Consider the following 19,458-nt stretch of genomic DNA (forward strand, 5'->3'; position numbering starts at 1 on the left):
AGAATGTCAGCAGCCTGGATTCCAGGGGGTCAGCGGTGGTGCAGGCCTTTGGCTTCATCTGCACTCTCCTTGACTCTCCAGAACAGAAACCAGATCTGATTAGAGGGCAGTATGCTTGTAGTGTGAAGTCAAAAATTAGAAAAATAACAAGATCTCATCTGAAAAACTTTGGTTTTCATTTCTTACAGGAGAGGACCTCTCCCAGTTCCTAAAAGTTTACCAGGTATGACACCGAGAAAGACCTTTTGAAATGCTTATGTCATGTTCTCTCTCTCTTTTCTTTTTTGTAAAGATTTTATTTATTTATTTGAGAGAGAGCGAGCACATGAGCAGGGGGGTGGGGCAGAGGGAGAAGCAGACTCCCAGCTGAGCGCAGAGTTCCCCGCAGGATCCTGAGGTCATGACTTGAGCTGAAGTCAGTTGCTTAACCGACTGAGCCACCCAGGTGCCCCATCATGTTCTCTCTAAGGTTGAGTAGTTAGAATGTTGAAATAAAGGGAAAGAATGGAACAATTTTTTTTTAAGATTTTATTTATTTGACAGAGAGAGACACAGTGAGAGAGGGAACACAAGCAGGGGGAGTGGGAGAGGGAGAAGCAGGCTCCACGCTGAGCAGGGAACCTGATATAGGGCTCGGTCCCAGGACCCTGGGATCATGACCTGAGCCAAAGGCAGACGCTTAGCGACTGAGCCACCCAGGCGCCCGGAAAGAAGGGAATAAATAGAATCAAATTCTCAAGAGAATGAACCTGTATCAGGATCTTAATATAATACTATTTGTCACAGAGTGGGCTTTGGTAATTGGTGGTCTACTTTATAGCTTATCAAAGAGAATTCCACTCTTGGAGTACCAAAAGAAACTTACTATAAGGCAGTCTTACCTAAGAGATTATTTCAGCTTGAACCATATAAACAGCAAAGTGAGATATAGTTTCCTTTGGATTACACAGAAACATAACTGATAGAAGGCATAGATGTCTAGAAACATATAACCTAATATTATATATTTGTGCACTGACCGTAATTGGGTCTTTCGCTAATCACTCTGGTCTCTTTTTCATTCAGAACTCCTAATGATACCTCTGGGACAACCACACATTTTAGCACTTTTTGTTAGTTTTAGTCCTTGGATAATTATAAGATCCTTGAGGGTGGGCACTTGGTTTTCTCCTGTATCACTCATAGCACCTAACACAGTACTGGGCACATAGTAGGTGCTCAACAAATATCTGTTATTCGAGTAAAAGAAAGATATACCTACCTGGGTTCAAGGGACTGAGGGAAGAGAAAACTCATGCAGCATATGGGAGCTTAGTAGAGCTTCAGTGACTGAAAGAAATTCAGGGGCTGAAATGATATCTTTGAAAAATATAAGGATTTAAGTTATTTTATTTTTGTAAAACAATTACCACCTGATAACATGGGACTTATTTATGTCTACGTCTGAAGATGACTTTACTCTGGGTGCTGCTATCTCTGCATGGATGAAAAGGGCAATGAAATCATAGTAGTGATTTCCAGAATGTGTGAGTGAATCCTCTGGTTTATAGTCATGACTACCATTGGTAGGATTTGTCGCCAGATGTTTTCTTTTTATAAAAGGACAGTCACTAGAATCTTTAAGTGGAATGTTTTGATTTCAGAAGGGCTAAGATCTTATCATGAAACAAGATTAACTTAATGTTGCTGTTCTGCCCTTTGCAGATGCTCCTGACTATTCCTTGGTTGATGACTACAGTCTGATCTACCAGTAACATCAATGGTAAGAACCTTTAATGTTTGCATAATCAAATTGCATTTAGACTGATGAGTGTGTTTTTGAGTCTCTGAAGCTTCTTTAAAACACCACTGCAAGGAGCAAGGCCTTGCCTCAGGCTGGCCCACCGGTGCATGGGGTTCTGCAGGATGGCCTCTCTAAATCCCATACTGCAAGGGGACTGGTGCCCGCGCCGTACATATTTGAATGAGGACATTCTCCCTTCATTAATTATTCTGTAGCTCGTTTTCTGCTCCTGTTAAGCTCTTTGTGGCTATAACACACTTACGCTCAAGGCAAGGCTCACAAACAAAACACACGTGATCCTCACTGTTTAAGTAATAGTGTACTCCCCCATTCCCCAAAGGGGGAAAAGTCAAGTCAAAAGAAGTCAGTGAGGGCGCCTGGGTGGCTCAGTTGGTTAAGCAACTGCCTTCGGCTCAGGTCATGATCCTGGAGTCCCGGGATCGAGTCCTGCATCGGGCTCCCTGCTCAGCAGGGAGTCTGCTTCTCCCTCTCCCACTCCCCCTCTTGTGCTCTCTCTCTCTCACTCAAATAAATAAATAAAATCTTAAAAAAAAAAAAAAGAAGTCAGTGAAAATGAGGCAAACACTATCACACTCACCTATTACACAAGGGCATTATGGGGGTCAACTTATCTCAGATTATTACTGCTCCAAACTAGCAAACAAGGATTCCTAGAGCTGAACTGTAGAGGCAACCATTACTGCAAAGATGGCCTCTGTCTTTGGTTCTCAGACACTTGCAACTTGCAACATGTCCCAAGTCAATCTCAGTCTTCACAAATGTGAAGGAATGCCTCTGAAGCCAAAATAGTACTATATGAAACTCTATCAAGTATAAATGTTTTAACCCAAATGGGCGTATCTTGGGGTATGACAACATATGTACGTATGAGCAAAGAAAAGGCTTGAAAAGGTATATTCCCAAACAAGTAATAGTTTTTCTTTACTTATGTTTTCCAATTTGTTTACAATGAAACTTTATTACTTCTTTAATAAAAAACTGTTTTTGAAGAATGGATCCTCTTGCACATTCCTGATTTAGTATGTTCCTGGGAGTGCCAGGAGTGGGGGTGGGATACAGGAACTGGAACAGCCTCTCTCCCACCCTCCCTGGTTTGGTGCTACTGTCTCTTAGGAAACAAAACAGGTTTTTCGTTTTTTTTTAAATTTTTTTATTGTTATGTTAATCCCCATACATTACATCATTAGTTTTAGATGTAGTGTTCCATGATTCATTGTTTGTGCATAACACCCAGTGCTCCATGCAGAACGTGCACTCCTCAATACCCATCACCGGGCTAACCCATCCTCCCACCCCCTCCCCTCTAGAACCCTCAGTTTGTTTTTCAGAGTCCATCGTCTCTCATGGTTCGTCTACCCCTCCGATTTCCCCCCCTTCATTCTTCCCCTCCTGCTACCTTCTTTTTTTTTTTTTCTTAACATATATTGCATTATTTGTTTCAGAGGTACAGATCTGAGATTCAACAGTCTTGCACAATTCACAGCGCTTACCAGAGCACATACCCTCCCTAATTTTTTAATTAACATATAATGTATTATTTGTTTCAGGGGTACAGGTCTGTGATTCATCAGTCTTACACAGTTCACAGCGCTCACCATAGTACATACCCTCCCCAGTGTCCATCACCCAGCCACCCCATCCCTCCCACCTCCCTCCACTCCAGCAACCCTCAGTTTGTTTCCTGAGATTAAGAGTCTCTTACGGTTTGTCTCCCTCTCTGGTTTCGTCTTGTTTCATTTTTCTCTCCCTTCCCCTATGATCCTCTGTCTTGTTTCTTGAATTCTTCATATCAGTAAGTTCATATGATACTTATCTTTCTCTGATTGACTTATTTCACTTAGCATAATACCCTCTAGTTCCATCCACGGCATTGAAAATGGCAAGATTTCATTTTTTTGATGGCTGTATAATATTCCATTGTATATATATACCACATCTTCTTTATCCATTCATCTGTTGATGGACATCTGGGCTCTTTCCATAGTTTGGCTATTGTGGACACTGCTGCTATAAACATTGGGGTACACGTGCCCCTTCAGATCCCTACATTTGTATCTTTGGGGTAAATACCCAGTAGTGCAATTGCTGGGTTGTATGGTAGCTTTTTTTTTTTTTTTTTTTAAAGATTTTATTTATTTATTTGACAGAGAGGGAGCACAAGTAGGCAGAGTGGTAGACAGAGGGAGAAGGAGAAGCAGGCTCCCTGCTGAGCAGGGAGCCCGATGTGGGGCTCGATCCCAGCACCCTAGGATCATGACCTGAGCTGAAGGCAGATGCTTAATGTATGGTAGCTTTATTTTCAACTTTCTGAGGAACCTCCTTACTGTTTTCCAGAGTGGCTGCACCAACAAAACAGGTTTTAATAGTGCTCTGTGGTGGCTTTCCTTCAGTGTTTCATAGCACTGAAAGGTTCTTTTTTTAAAAAATTTTTTAGGGCGCCTGGGTGGCTCAGTTGGTTAAGCGACTGCCTTCGGCTCAGGTCATGATCCTGGAGTCCTGGGATCGAGTCCCACATTGGGCTCCCTGCTCGGCAGGGAGTCTGCTTCTCCCTCTGACCCTCTCATGCTCTCTCTATCTCATTCTCTCTCTCAAATAAATAAATAAATAAATAATAAAAAATTTTTAAAATTTAAATTCAATTAACTAACATATAATGTATTATTAGTTTGAGAGGTAGAGGTCAGTGATTCATCAGTCTTATATAATACCCCGTGCTCATTACATCACATGCCCTCCTTAATGTCTATCACCCCATCCCTCCATCCCCCTCCCCTCGAGCAACCCTCCGTTTGTTTCCTATGATTAAGAGTCTCTTCTGGTTTGTCTCCCTCTCTGATTTTGTCTTGTTCTATTTTTCCCTCTCTTCCCCTATGATCCTCTGTTTTGTTTCTTAAATTCCACATGTGAGTGAGATCATATGATAATTGTCTTTCTCTGACTTCTTTCACTTAGCATAATACCTTCTAGTTCCATCCATGTCATTACAAATGCCAAGATTTCAATTTTTTTTATGGCTGAGTAGTATTCCATTGTATATATATACCACATCTACTTTATCCAGTCATCTGTCAATGGACATCTGTGCTCTTTCCATAGTTTGGCTATTGTGGGCATTTGCCACTATAAACTTTGGGGTGCAGGTGCCCATTCGGATCACTACATTTGTATCTTTGGGGTAAATACCCAGGAGTGCAATTGCTGGGTCGTAGGGTAGCTCTATTTTCAACTTTTTGAGGAACCTCCATACTGTTTTCCAGAGTGGCTGCACCAGCTTGCATTCCCACCAACAGTATAGCACTGAAAAATTCTTGCAGTGAGCATATCAAACCTTGCTTGTCTTCAGTCCTCTGAAAACACCTACTTTGTGACTTATAGCCCATTAGCTAGATGGGACAGAAGCCATGTTGTTTTGATTACATAGAAATAATCAGCTAGTATGTATTGATATTTAAATATGACTCCTTAAGTTGCTTAATAAATGTCTTTAATATCTAAGCAACTTGGCTGTGAAAGATGATGGAAATTGAAGATCTAAAATACCCTGGCCTCTGACAATACATAACTTTCTGACTTACAAACAAATGGAGTCTTTACAACTGGTCATCATTTCTTCATTTCATAAGGTTCCCTTTTTCTCATGGAAAGAGGCACAGCCCATATTAGCGGTAGAGAGGGACGGGGGAATCAGTGACTTGGGACCCCCGCCCTCTGGAACACCACATACATGATGGCTGCAGGCAGTCATGGGCAGCTCCAAGAGTTTGGTGGTGTTTGTTTGTTTTTTTTTAACCTCTTCCTTTCCTACCCTCACCTATTTGCATAAAGCATGTATTCTAGTTGCGTAATGGTAACCTTTGATCTGGCAGCTCTAGTTCCTCAGAGCTGTAGAACCTGCTGTTCACAGATGCATGATGTGAACACCAACACACGTGAGCTCTGTCACCTCCTCGGGTTCATTGGTGTGCGCCAGCTCAATGGACAGGGGCTCAGCAGATATGGGTATTATTGACAGAGCTGAAGAGAATTTTACAGAAGGAAGTCTGTCTTAGTTAATAACTTAGCTAAGCAACTTCTCACAACACTTAAAAGAGTTTGAGCCTTTGGAAACAAACTAGGAAGGTGTAGGAATTTGTGGTTTGTGTGGTGTTGTTGGTATTAGCTGCTCTGCCTGTTTTTGGTTCTAACATGTTTAGGTAAAGACAGATTATAACTTTTGTGTATCAGAAAATATAAATACGTGTATTGTTTACCAGAAAGCAATGCTGTTGTCATCACAATCCATTTTTCATCACTTTTTGAAAAATGTATTTCTTTGAGGGGGCACCTGGGTGGCTCAGTCGGTTAAGTGTCTGCCTTTGGCTCAGGTCATGATCCCAGGGTCCTGGGATCGAGCCCCACACCTGGGATTGAGCCCCGCATCAGGCTCCTGGCTCAGCAGGGAGCCTGCTTCTCCCTCTCCCTCTGCCTGACACTCCCCGTGCTTGCTCTCTCTAATAAATAAAAATTTAAAAAAATATTTTATTTATTTATTTGACAGAGAGAGAGAGAGTGTGTGTGTGTGTGTGCGTGCATGTGAGCTCTGGGGGGTGGGGTGGGGGGAGGAGCAGTGGGAGAGAGAGAGCATCTCCAGCAGACTCCCTGCTGAGTGGGGAGCCCAATACCAGGCTCGATCCCAGGACCCTGAGATCATGACCTGAGCCAAAATCAAGAGTCAGATGCTTGGGGCGCCTGGGTGGCTCAGTCGGTTAAGCATCTGCCTTCGGCTCAGGTCATGATCCCAGGGTGCTGGGATTGAGCCCTGCATTGGGCTTCATGCTCAGCGGGGAGCCTGCTTCTCCCTCTCCCACTCCCCCTGCTTGTTTTCCCTCTCTTGCTGTGTCTCTCTCTGTCTTTTAAATAAAATCTTAAAAAAAAAAAAAAGAGTCGGATGCCTAACCGACTGAGCCACCCAGGCACCCCCATTTTTCATCATTTTTAATACTTACTCCTCACCATTTGCTTTCTTTGGCCAAGCATACTTATTCTTTGTAGATAATATATCAAGGTAGGAGTGAGGAGCTGAGGTCAATGGTTCATTCTAATGAAATTTCTTTGCTATTTTCTTTCAGAACACAACTCCCTTCCCGGCTGGTGCTTCGATGGCATGGGAGGAAGCACTCAGAGCAGGAGCATCTCTAGCCAAGCTATGTCAGTCATGAAACTTTGAAGTGAGACCTTGCTGTCATGTTCTGGTATTTTATATTGATGGTAGACATTTAGATCAACTGAGGTTAGGGAAGTTCTGAAATTTTTAAAAGAAGTTTACACATTGCCCCAGACTGAAGAATTACCCTTTTCCTCTCAGTTACCAACATTGTGAATGAATTGTGTTATCTCCTTGATTCCAGAAAATCTCTGGATTTGGAGCCTTGACTCTTCTTGTGGGGGGAGAGGTGGCTGCAGAGGGGTCCGTGCCATCAGCCTGTAGGCGCGTCTTTGGCTTTGGGGGCAGCGTGGCTGTGGAATGTTCCACAGCAGGACGTGCCCTCAGTGGTGCAGAATTATAAATCCCCTTTCTTTTTGGCTGGAGGACTGAGAGGGCATCTGATCGTACTTTCTCATTTTACAGATGAGGAAATGAGGCCCAGAAGTGTGAAATCCATTTCCTTACTGATTAGGGACAGAACCAAAACCAGAGTGTAAGCTCATCCCACATCACCATTCGTCCTAATCCTTCCTGAGGCTATGGTGCTCGTGTTGAAATTTCAGTCGCCAAATGTTTTTGCCAGTGTCCTTTCAGTTGGGAAAATTACCAGGGTTTAAATGTCAGATTTATTTTTATATGACTCACTGTGTGTGCTGAAGTACAGGGCACCATATTTAATTTAGTCTAAGAAGGTGTTTGTAAAGCATGCCATTATTTTATATACCACTGAGAAAGCTAGGTGGGGGACTTGACCGTTAACTTGTGACAGTTAATGGCCAAGCCCATTTGAATTTGATTTGTGAAAGTATGGGGGAAAAAAAGTACATCCTAAAATCCATGTAACAAGATCTTTTGACTCCATTCCTAAAAGAAATTCTAGAGCTCCAAAGCCAGTCCTCCATCCTGGGTCTTCTTCACAGAGAATCTTTCCCTTGCTAGATTCTGGAATTTTTAACAGTGTTGATCTTACCCTTTCACAGGTATTTGAGTCTTTCTTTTTTTACCCACAAACAGTAGGGAGACTACAACCCTTTTGTATAATATCCACACTCTACAAGAAAACAACACATTGTAGTTAATAACAAATTAAACTAGCACTGGTACTTATTTGGTATGTTGTAAAATTCTGTTGGCACAAAGAGCACATATTTTCTTCTCCTGCCCGTGTAATAGATTTCTCAGAACTATGCATAAATTGATTGAAACAAGATTATTTCCCCCCATTTAATGTAAGTTGTTACTGAAAGTGGCAGCTTCTTCTCATGACAGGAAACTTGCATCAATTGGATATCCTTTTGACAAACTGAAGTTTGCAAAGGGCCATTGACTTCCCCAAATTGAGCAGGCTGAGGAAATTTTCCTTCGAACTCAGAACATTCTGTTTTTAAGTATTTTATTTATTGTTGGCAATTCCTCAGGGATTTCACTTTTCTATTGGTGTCATTGATATAAAAGTTTTATGAATTGAAAATATTTTAATTTTATGGCTTTTTCAGTTTGATATGAAGTAAAATAAAGGTTCCTGGTGATTTGCGATTTATTTTGCATTTTTGTGATCCTTCCAGCAAAGTCACTTCCTTGGGGAGGCACCGTCCCCGCCTCCAGACAAGATTGGATCCCACTGCTGTGTCCTTTTTCTCTCCCAGATTTTCCTTGATAGGACATGATTCGCTCTTGAAATTAATTGTTTAAAGTCTGGCTTCCCTTCTGGACAGTAACCTTCATGACAGCAGGTCCCTCTCCGTCAGTTTTTCTTGCTGTGTCCCCAGCACCTAACACACTGTAGTAAGTATGAAAGAATTAGTGGCTAGGAGAGAGCGCACCTGGAGAAGCAACCAGTTGAGAGAGAAACCAGGAGTGTAAAGGGAGCAAAGCCAGTCAAATAAGCATACATGTTAAGTTTAGTAAATATGAGCTACCCTGAAGACCGTGGGTATCTTAATTTGAATTCCGCCGGAAGCCGACCCTCAGGTAAGAATTTGAGTGCAGGTCCTTTTTTCTGGGGGGTGATCCCAGAAAGCACCCGTATCAGAGTGGGGAGGTAAAGGAGATGGAAGGTAGGAGGGAAGGGAAGGAAAGCAAAAAGGCCTGCACTATTGAGCCAGTCAGCACTGCAGACACTGGAGCTTCAGTCTGGGGACTCCTGGGGAACCGTGTGGGACACACACCTCAAGCCGACTCACCAGTGGAGAGGAGCGGTGATATTCCTTCCCCAGCTCCCTGCACTCACTGGTTGAGGGCCACCCCCAGGGAGGATGAATTCCCTGGCATCTCTGACCTGCCTGAAATGCAGAAATGCCAAGCAGAGTGGGATCCAGATTGCCGAGAGAGTCCTTGGGAGGGGCAGTTCCTGGCAGTCGGAATTTGGGCTGCCCTGTAAAGGAACGGTAAGTGCAGAAGGAATGTGGATGGTGCCCTGACAGTGGCTGACCCCTGTGTGGCTCACCCCTGCGTGGCTCAGATCCATCTGTGCCCGCATGAATTTTACTCCACCCTGCCTGCCATCACTTCTTCAAGTTCTGGTTTCCAACACGCACACACACACACACACACACACGCACATGCACACGCACACGCACACCAGGAGGTTTAGTAGGACAAGCTATAGTCCCTTGCTATAGATGGTCCTGAGTCTATAACTGCTATTCATCATCTCCTTCCTCCACCAGCCTGTTATGGAGTGAATCATATTCTGCCCACAGCCCCCTCCAAATTTATATGTTGAAGTCCCAATCCTCCACACCTCAGAATGTGACTGTGTTTGGAGATAGGGCCTTGAAAGAGGTGATTAAGTTGAAATGAGGTCCCTGGGGTGGGGCACTAATCCATTCTGATTGGCATCCTTCTAAGAAGAGAAAGAGACACCAGGGGTGAGTGTGCACAAAGGGACAACCTTTGAAAAACAACCAGAAGATAGCCATCTGCAAGCCCGGAGAGAGGCCTCAGAGGAAACCAACCAGCACCTTAATCTTGGACTGCTAGCTTCCAGAACTGCAAGAAAATGAATTTCTATTGTTTATGCCATCCAGTTTGTGGTATTTTGATATGGCAGCCCTAGCAAATTAATACCACACATTCTAGATTCCCTTCCCCCTTGGCAAATCTACTGCTTGTCTAGGTTGCATGACTGGTGGGGTGACCTAAACCCTCATCCCTAAGGGGTCTCAGCCCCTGGTTATCAGGCTCTTGTCAGACCCTGTTTGCTGAAATTGCCAACTGATAATTTTTCACCAGGCATGGCAACCCCCAGAGGCATCCCAGTGAAACTCCTGTGTTCCAGATATATTCCTCCCTGTCCCACTTTCCTCATGATAATCATCTACTCCTGCTGGGACAGTTACTCCTTTCTTTTCTTGCTCATCTACTGGCATGACTAGGCATCAGCCACAGTTTTAGTAGAATGAACTTTCTTTCTTTCTTTTCTTTTCTTTCTTTCTTTTTCTTTCTTTCTTTTTCTTCCTTCCTTCCCTCCTTTTCTTTCTCTTTCTTTCTTTCAAGATTATTTATTTATTTATTTATTTAAAGATTTTATTTATTTACTTGAGAGAGAGAATGAGGGAGAGAGAGCATGAGAGGGGGGAGGGTCAGAGGGAGAAGCAGACTCCCTGCTGAGCAGGGAGCCTGATGTGGGACTCGATCCCGGGACTCCAGTATCGTGACCTGAGCCGAAGGCAGTTGCTTAACCAACTGAGCCACCCAGGTGCCCCAAGATTATTTATTTACTTGAGAGAGAGAGAGAGAGAGCATGAGTGGGGGGAGGGTCAGAGGGAGAGGGAAAAGCAGACTCCCCACTGAGCAAGGAGCCTGACATGGGCTCAATCCCAGGACCCCAGGATCATGACCTGAGCTGAAGGCAGATGCTTAACTGACTGAGCCACCCAGGCGCCCCAGTGGAACCCTTTCTATGCCCCATAGTTGATGCATCTCCTGGCAACCACATAGAGCGAGATGCTCTAGTCCAGCAGAGCCTAAAGTTGAAGAGATGGGAAGCACCAGTTTCCCAAGTGGGTCAGTGTAATCTCTGGTGGCAGAGGCCACTCTCATCCCTTTGCTCCCAGACCTGTGTTTTCTATCTATTGGAGTCAACATCTAGTACCATATTATGGCTATATAAGCACCATATAAGACCTCATCATTAAGACCAGCACCCCAATCCCTGCAACGTATTCTCAAGCTGCCACACCTTTACAAGGCCATTCCAACATTCTGTCGGGACAGCAGCTTCTAGGTGACGTGGCATGTAGTAGACAAAGTGGAGTCCATGGGCATTTCCCTGTTGTTGCACCAACTTCACTATGAAGTGAAGCTCTTGGTGTAAGGTATGCATTCTCAGTATTACTCACAAGGGGGCAGTATTACTCACAAGGGGTGAAAATTGGTTCTTGATGGGAAAAACTAATCTTAGTCTTCTTATGTTTAAAGCACAGATACACATATGGTGCATATACAGGGATACAGTATATCTGTGCTATTAAAATTTCATGGGAGTGGCAATTGGAAGAAAGTGTCTAATGAAGGGTAATGAAAAACAGTTTGGCAAACACTGGTCTAAGGTGATGTTACGTGGAATTTCATGATGATACATGAATACTCTTTGAGCCTTCGGATAGCATTGTCGGCCAAGACACTGCCAGCAGAAGAGGAGACTCCATCCTTGGAATCAGTCCCAGTAGAGGCGAAGCTCTGCTCCTTCTAGAGTGGAAGGAGTTCAATGGAATCACATTTCCACCAAGTGGCTGGTTGGTCTCCTTGGGGGGATGAGAACATATTTAGGGCTCACCTTCAGCTTCAGGGGCTAATTGGTCAGACATTTAGCAGTAGCCACTAAGGTGGGCCTGGCGTAAAAGTCTCCATCCCTGCTACCACAGCTACTCTGCTCATGAGTCCACTGAGGGAGCACTGGCATGGCCAAGGACAGAGGCTGGCTGGACGTCCCTGGATGAGTCATCCTACCTACCTGGTTGCTCTGCACCTCCTTTGATGAGTAGTTTCTTGTGGGTGCTGGTGTAAGACACACAGATTTCACATTTTGTTGCCCATTCTTTTGTGTTCAGTCTTCTGATCCCATTCCCTGATCCATCAGTCAAGTCGTGCACCATTGCCCAGCAGTCTGCGTCCGTGCTTACCTGGGGCTCCTTTCCTTTCACACCACGTGATGACCAGCTGGCTTACTTGATGCGCTGCCCACGGGGAGCACTTCTCTTCATCCTGGGTGGGGCTGTCGTGTGGCAGCAGTCCACATAGAGATGAACAACAATTAACATACAGAGATGATTTATTCTGGAACCAGGCATGAGTGTTTTTGCTCTTCTCCACGCACCGGGTTGAAGGACACCTCCTCTGAGGCCGCAGGTATGAGCCGGAAGGAGAAGCATGGGCGCGACAGAGGAAGCTGGTGGAGATGTCTGTGTTTGTGTGATGTCCTGGCCTTCTGGATTTGCCCTCACCTGTTCCAGAATGTACCATGTGTTCCAGAATGCCCCCTGGACCTGACTCAGGGGGGTCTAAATGAGGATAAGCTAGTTTAGAGTAACATTATTTCATGTTCCTGTTTCCTTTGTAACTTCTATAAAATGCATTTCTGTCCATGTTACCGTAGAGGCTTTCTGGCTTTCTTGTTAGTCCTAGCGGCCTGAGCTTGTAATTCTCTTTGGTACACTGACAGCCTTTGACAACCAACCCACTCTATGGTCCTTATAGCTACACTTCACCCCACATTTCTCAAATGTCAGGAATGTTGTATAAGACTGTCCCCCTGAATCTTGCCCTGAGTCCCCACAGATGAGGCCTCCAATAATTGTGATGCTTCAGGTCAGTGGTCATCACCCCTCACTCCACTTCCGTAAGCAGCGAGATCTTGTGACCATCTGGCTGGGAAGGGGTCTGATTCCAGAATGCCATCCTGACATCTGAGTACCGTTTCTGATACAGTCTTGTCTGGGTTCCTCAAGGAGGCCTGGAGACCAGGAGTTCAAGAGTTTGAGAGTTCGAGATCAAGTAGTTCATTTCAGAGGTGGACCTAGTAGTGAAATGGGAACTGAAAAAGGGAAGAGAAGGAAGTGAATAAAGACTGTGTTATCAAGGAAGTTGCCACTGTGGGCAATTGGAGCTGAATCCCATGGGGGACTCTGGGAAACAGCACAGAACACAGATCACAGTGTTAGTCCAGGCCAGGTGTGAGGGAGCAGGGTGTGTGTATTAGTTTGCTAAAGCTGCTATAAGAAAGTACCACACACTGATTGGCTTAAACAACAGAAATGTGTTTTCTCACAGTTGGGGAGTTTAGAAGTCCAAAGTCACGGTGTCAGCAGAGTTGGTTTCTTCTAAGGGCTGTGTAGGAAGGAGCTGTTCTAGGCTTCTCTCCTCGCCTAGTGGATGGTTGTCTTACCTCTCTGCATATTTCTGGTCCAAATTCCACCTTTGTATAAGGATACAGGTCATATTGGATTAGGGCCCACCCTTATGACCTCATTTTAACTTGATTATCTCTCTAAAGATCCTATCTCCAAATAAGGTCACATTCTCAAGTACTGCGAGTTAGGACTTCAATATATGCATTTTGAGGGATACAATTCAACCCATAATGGTATTTATATGTCAATCCCCATCTGTCAGTGGTTGAGGGCTGCTTTCAGTTTAGGGGGATGCAGTATTTCCCTGGCACCTGCATACACGTGGCCAAAGGGAGCTCTGAGGCAAAGATGTGACAATTGGAGTTTGGATCTGCATATTCAGAAATCATAAATGCCAAGGAGATATGAGTGGGACACCAGCAGGTATCTGATGCTTTGGGGGGTACAAATAACTCACCATTTCTATGACTCATTTAACTTTTTTTTTTTTTTTAAGTGGGGAAGATTACGAGAGGGGAAATAATAGAAAAAAGATAAGTTTTATATGTTTTGCTTCCTGTGGAAGCAAAAGTCTGTTAATAGAAGAGCTCCCGTCTATGTAAGAGTCTTCAAAAAAATGTAGGCAGGATATTTTTGGTACTTGCACTTCCAGCTAATTGTCTCAAGAAACTGAAAAAAATTTAGAAATAATGTGATTTCCTCATAATTTTTTAAAAAATATGTTTAGTAATCACGGATGATGAAATAATTAATGCCTCATACAGACTGAGGAAGTAATTAACTGTAGAATGGAGGACTTCTCGGAAATCATGTCAGAGGAGGTGTCATCAGGGGGAAATTACCACCAGATGGCAACAGAGCCTCTGGAATCTAATTTCATAGGGGAGTTTAAGAAAGGTTTACCCAGCGCTCCTTCCTGAGTGCAGCAGCTTTCATTGAACCCCTGTTATGGCAAATACTGTTCCAGATGCTGGCTGCCTTAGGAATCAGGCTCATACGAAATTTTGGAATACTGTAATATAGTATGTGAATTATACTCCTTTTATGAATGCCTGGTAATTGTTTTAAATTGGGATTTTTCTCATGAGATTGAAAATTATTTCATTAAAAAAAATTTTTTTTTAAGATTTTATTTATTTGGCAGAGAGAGAGAGAGAGAGGGAGAGAGAACAAGCAGTAGGAGCGGCAGGCAGAGGGAGAGGGAGAAGCAGAGAGCCTGCTGAGCAGGGAGCCTGATGTGGGGCTCTGTCCCAGGACCCTGGGATCATGACCTGAGCCGAGGGCAGATGCTTAACTGATTAAGCCACCCAGATGCCCCAAAAATTATTTTAAATTCTGAAAGCTGCAATGAAAATGAATATAACCCATTGGAAGGAAATTTGGTAAATACTGATTAAAATTAAAATTGAGAATATCTCTTCGATCAGCAATTTTACAGCTAGGCATCTATCTTATAGAAGTACACATGCACAAAAAATGTACAAGTATGGTAATTTGTAAGCATTTTTTTTTTTAAGATTTTTTTTTAAAGTAATCTCTGTACCCAACGTGGGGCTCAAACTTGCAACCCCAAGATCAAGAATTGCATCCTCTACCGACTGAGCCAGCCCCTAAGCATTGCTTTTAATAGTGAAAAATCAGAAACAATTTAATGGCCATCAGAAGTGTGTTTAAATAAAGTTAGGGAATATTTAATTAATTAAGGGAAAAATGAAATAGAGCCATTTTCCTTACAAGGAAATATCTCCAGAATTTATTAATTAAAAGGTTACAGACAATATATACATGGACATTGAGTATTTAAGAATGTAATATTTGTACATGGGTAGAATGTCTGAAAGGATACATACTGAACTGTTAATAATGGTTAACTCTAGGGAGAGGAGGGTTAACTTTCTATTACATGTTTTTCTATGTTGTACTTTATGTTGCTTGCAGATACATTTAAGAATATTAAAATTTAAAACTATTATAGAATTTTGTGAAGGAAAGAAAAAATATATGAAACCAATACCCAACAGTCAATGCTGTGACCGTTCTGAATAACCCAGTATCTTTTTTTTTTTTTAAGATTTTATTATTTCTTTGACAGAGAGACACAGCGAGAGAGGGAACACTAGCAGGGGGAGTGGGAGAGGGAGAAGCAAGCTTCCCGCAGAGCAGGGAGCCCGATGCGGGGCTCGATCCCAGGACCCTGGGATCATGACCTAAGGCAGACGCTTAACGACTGAGCCACCCAGGCGCCCCTAACCCAGTATCTTTTAAATGAAATATTTCTGATATTCATCTCAGCTCCAATGTGTAAGTTTAGAGTATCACAAATATGGAGAGAGTAAGCCTAGCTACCTATCTTAAAAGTCTATTTAGGGGCGCCTCTGTGGCTCAGTCAGTTAAGCGTCTGCCTTCAGCTCAGGTCATGATCCCAGAGTCCTGGGATTGAGCCCCACATCGGGGGGGGTCCCTGCTCAGCGGGGAGTCTGCTTCTCCCTCTCCTCGGCCTGCCGTTCCCCAGCTTGTGCTCTCTCTCTGTCAAATAAATAAATAGAATCTTTAAAAAAAAGTCTATTTATTTATACTGTACAATTGCATTGGTTCAAATCCCAGCTCCCCCACTTACTAGCTCAGGCTAGCTCGCTAGAGTGACCGTAGGCAAATAATTTAACTTCTCTGAGCCTTAGTCCCTGTCTATAAGATGAGAACAATAAAACAAAAGACTTTGCAGGATTGTTATGAGAATCAAATGAGTTATGTGAAAAGTACTCAGAACAGTTCCTGACTGATAGTAAGAGCTCAGGAAATGGTGATTACTGCCCAAGAATCTTAGTAGCAAACCCTTCACTGTTAAATTAGGTAAGTGATTAACCATGCTTGCCGTCAATGTACATTTTTTAGGGTGTCTGCAGGTAGCGTTTATGTACATTTATCGTTATTTTGTTTTTTGAAATTGACCTTTTAAATTATTTCAAAATTAATGTTCAATTTATTAGTCATATACATTGTAAAATTTAGTTTTTTTTTCTTTTTTTAATTTAGTTTTTCTTAAGTCTTTATCTTTATAAATCTCAACATTCTATTATTTCATCTCAACATTCTATTTATAAATCTAATAAATTTTAATAATCACTTTCAAGAGGGAACTTTAACATTTGGTCATTCAAATTCAATAGACCAAATTTTGTTAAACAATTGGTCCCATTGTGATTTAAATTCCCTCAAGCATTTAAAACTACAGTATTAAGTTTAATATAGATTAATTTCTTCTATTGCCTGAACTGACTAGCAAAACTAACTACTTACAGTACTAAGGTCTAACAAATTCAGTTCACATATATATATATATTTTTTTTTTTTTGCAAAATTTTTTTACAAAATTCAGTTTATAAATGCAAAGTATGCCGCTTTTCCCTTTAGGCTGTGATATTTATTTATTTGACAGAGAGAGACACAGCGAGAGAGGTAACACACGCAGGGGGAATGGGAGAGGGAGAAGCAGGCTTCCCGCTGAGCAGGGAGCCCGATGGAGGGCTCGATCCCACGACTCTGGGATCATGACCTGAGGATGCTTAACGACTGAGCCACCCAGGTGGCCTGGCTGTGATATATTTATCGCAATTTATCTATGCATTGTGTCTGCTTCCCAACTAAATTGTGAACCATAGAAAGTGAAGGTGGGGTCAGTTCTGTTTTGCTAAGTAGTGACTAACACATAGAGAACTTCGAAGGCCAAAAAGGAATTGAATTGGTCTAAACCAGAAAGGGTATTCCAGACCTGAAGAAACACCAGCAAAATTAATGGGTAGTAAAGGTGGTAAAAAGATTTTGTTCATATTTGCCAAATCTCGCCCATTACACATAAATAAATAAACACACACACACACACACACACACACACAGGTATACAAAGTGCATGTGCGTTCTGAGCGGCTTGATAACATTTTTGTTGTTGAGGATTTCAAAATATGTGAAACTGTATATGATCAAATAGCTCATAAACAAGTCACTGTGCAGTGTATATCTCTTAAGTGCTTCCCATTTCTCATATCATATTCCTGGATTTTTCATTCTAGGATATGCCACCAGTGGGTGGATAGTCTTATTTTCCTCCCATAGAAGCCATTTCAACTATCTTACCCCACCACCAGACAAAACAACTCACATTCATTTGTTCCATTCATCAAATATTTATTGAGCATCTACTCTAGGCTGGCCCGTGTTGTGGACGCCCTGGGGATACAACAGGGAACAAAACAAAGAACCCTTGCCCTTTAAGAGCTTACATTCTGGAGGAGCTGACAGACACAAACATAAAAGCAAATTATATAGTATTTTAAGAGGCACTAAGTGCTTTGGAAAAAAGAAATTGAACAGCTGGGGAAGGGAGAAGGGGCCAGGTTTTTAACATCTGGAATTTTAAAAATGAAGCAAGGTATGGAAAATCTATAATAAAACTTTTATGTGTCTTATTTCTTCTCTGCCCTTCTCGGGACAGGTGTCTTATTTTCTGTCTGGCAATTTGTATAGTAATGATAACTTCCATTTACTGACATGCCTGTCGCTCCACAAGTACCTTTCACGATTAGCACATTTAATCTTCATCAAATATCATCGTTCCCCTTTACAAAAGAGGGAAGCGAGGTGGAAATCTCAAGGGCACATCACGGGCGCAAAGCAGAGATTGAGGCTGACTGGATCTACTTAACTACAGGTCAAAAGAAGATTGATAAATAAACATACCTCCCCGGACTCCTTTAAGCCGGCGGGGGTGAGGTATGCCAGCGCACCCGGGCTCCACACCGAGTGCAGGCCGGAGAGACAGACGCACTCTCAACCCCGACAGTCGGCACCAGGGCTCCACACAACCGAACGAACCCGCGCGTACGGGGTACGGGGTGGGGCCTGAGGAAGGGGGCGGAGCCACCATCCTTCAGGGAAAAAAAACGTGCTTCCTGGAGTGGTTTGTCCTACGTCGCGGCCCGTAGCGTCCCTGTGCTGCCGCCCCTTCTCCGGGAGTGGTGGAGGCCCGGTCACGTGATAAGTCCGGCGGCCGGAACTGGACAGGTTGTGGGAAGCGCAGGGTTTTGACAAAAACAAACGGCGACGGCGCTACCGCAGGGTCTATGGCCGAGGCGGTGAGGCCCCCGCGCCGGGCCAAGGCCAAGGGCAGCCGGACTAAAACCAAGGTGAGGATCTCCCCGCCACCCTCCCGAGACCGTGGCGGATGCGCCCTGTCTCCTTTTTCCTCTCTTGGGCCTCCCTCTCCAGCCAGGGCTACCCATTTCCTGAGCCGTCCGCAGTCTCTGCCCGCACCTCCCAGTATTTGATCCCACCACCCACTGACGCCAGTCCTGTTCATCTATTCCATCTCCACGTTCCCCTGCCAGATTTGGTCAGGAGCCCTATTTTCCTTCTCCTCCTCTGATCTCAGTGGGCTCTTTCTTTTCTGCTTTCTTCTTGACTTTTCCCCACCTGGGTCTGGGTTCCTGCCGTGGAGCATCTTTTCAATCCCCAGCTTCATCGTTGTCTCTTTTGTCCTTTACACCTGGGAACATTTTCAGTCCTCTCATGCACAAAGAGGGAAGGAACCTGTCCTCCACGCATAGCATGGACCCTCTGGCAGAGCTTTATGGATAGCGACAGATAGAAAGATTGTAGCGATGTACCTTTTCACTTTTGAAATTCAAGGTGATAGTGGTGCTGCTGCTGTTTATTTCTCATTATCCTGGTCGTTTATGATGGGGGACGAATGTCCAGAAATTAAACCAGGGCAGGACTCACACAGTAGAGATGGATTTGAATTTTCTGGGTTACTTTTGTTGGTTTGTTTTGTTTCAGGTGCAGCTTGGGTTTTAATTTTTCTCCTGTATATTTCCTGAAATGACATTTATTTTACAGTGAACAGGTTAAATGCTGCCCCTGGATGACTGGACCTAGATTATTATGGCTTACCTGGAACTGAATTTATATTAAGGAAATAATGAGGGTAGTATTACAATTACTGGAAATTTCCTTTCCGACAAGTGGGTGATATTGCAGAGCAAGTGTACCTTAAAAATGGTACCCAAATCTGATTTTCTCATGGGAACAAAGTTTTGGCAGGAGACAGGTGTTCAAAGATA

General features: G+C 43.4%; 2 protein-coding genes across 4 annotated transcripts in view; both read left to right on the top strand.

Moving 5' to 3' along the window:
* PSTPIP2 (proline-serine-threonine phosphatase interacting protein 2) overlaps positions 1–8,848 on the top strand; it is a 69,779-nt gene extending 60,931 nt beyond the window's left edge. The window contains exons 13-15 of the mRNA XM_032422812.1: positions 189–223; positions 1,705–1,762; positions 6,913–8,848. Of these exons, the coding sequence (XP_032278703.1) occupies positions 189–223; positions 1,705–1,754 (85 nt within the window). The 3' untranslated portion in view covers positions 1,755–1,762; positions 6,913–8,848. The remainder of the gene's footprint in view (positions 1–188; positions 224–1,704; positions 1,763–6,912) is intronic.
* Positions 8,849–18,376: 9,528 nt separating this feature from the next.
* Positions 18,377–19,458, top strand: part of EPG5 (ectopic P-granules autophagy protein 5 homolog) — a 57,091-nt gene continuing 56,009 nt past the window's right edge. For 2 of the 3 annotated variants that reach the window (XM_032422708.1, XM_032422709.1), the window contains exon 1: positions 18,391–18,522. In XM_032422708.1, the coding sequence (XP_032278599.1) occupies positions 18,460–18,522 (63 nt within the window). In that variant the 5' untranslated portion in view covers positions 18,391–18,459. Of the gene's footprint in view, positions 18,523–19,458 lie in introns of all 3 variants that reach the window. The other variant, XM_032422706.1, reaches the window with a different exon arrangement.

Source organism: Phoca vitulina, unplaced genomic scaffold (assembly GCF_004348235.1).
Source record: "Phoca vitulina isolate PV1807 unplaced genomic scaffold, GSC_HSeal_1.0 scaffold27, whole genome shotgun sequence".
Taxonomy (NCBI): domain Eukaryota; kingdom Metazoa; phylum Chordata; class Mammalia; order Carnivora; family Phocidae; genus Phoca; species Phoca vitulina.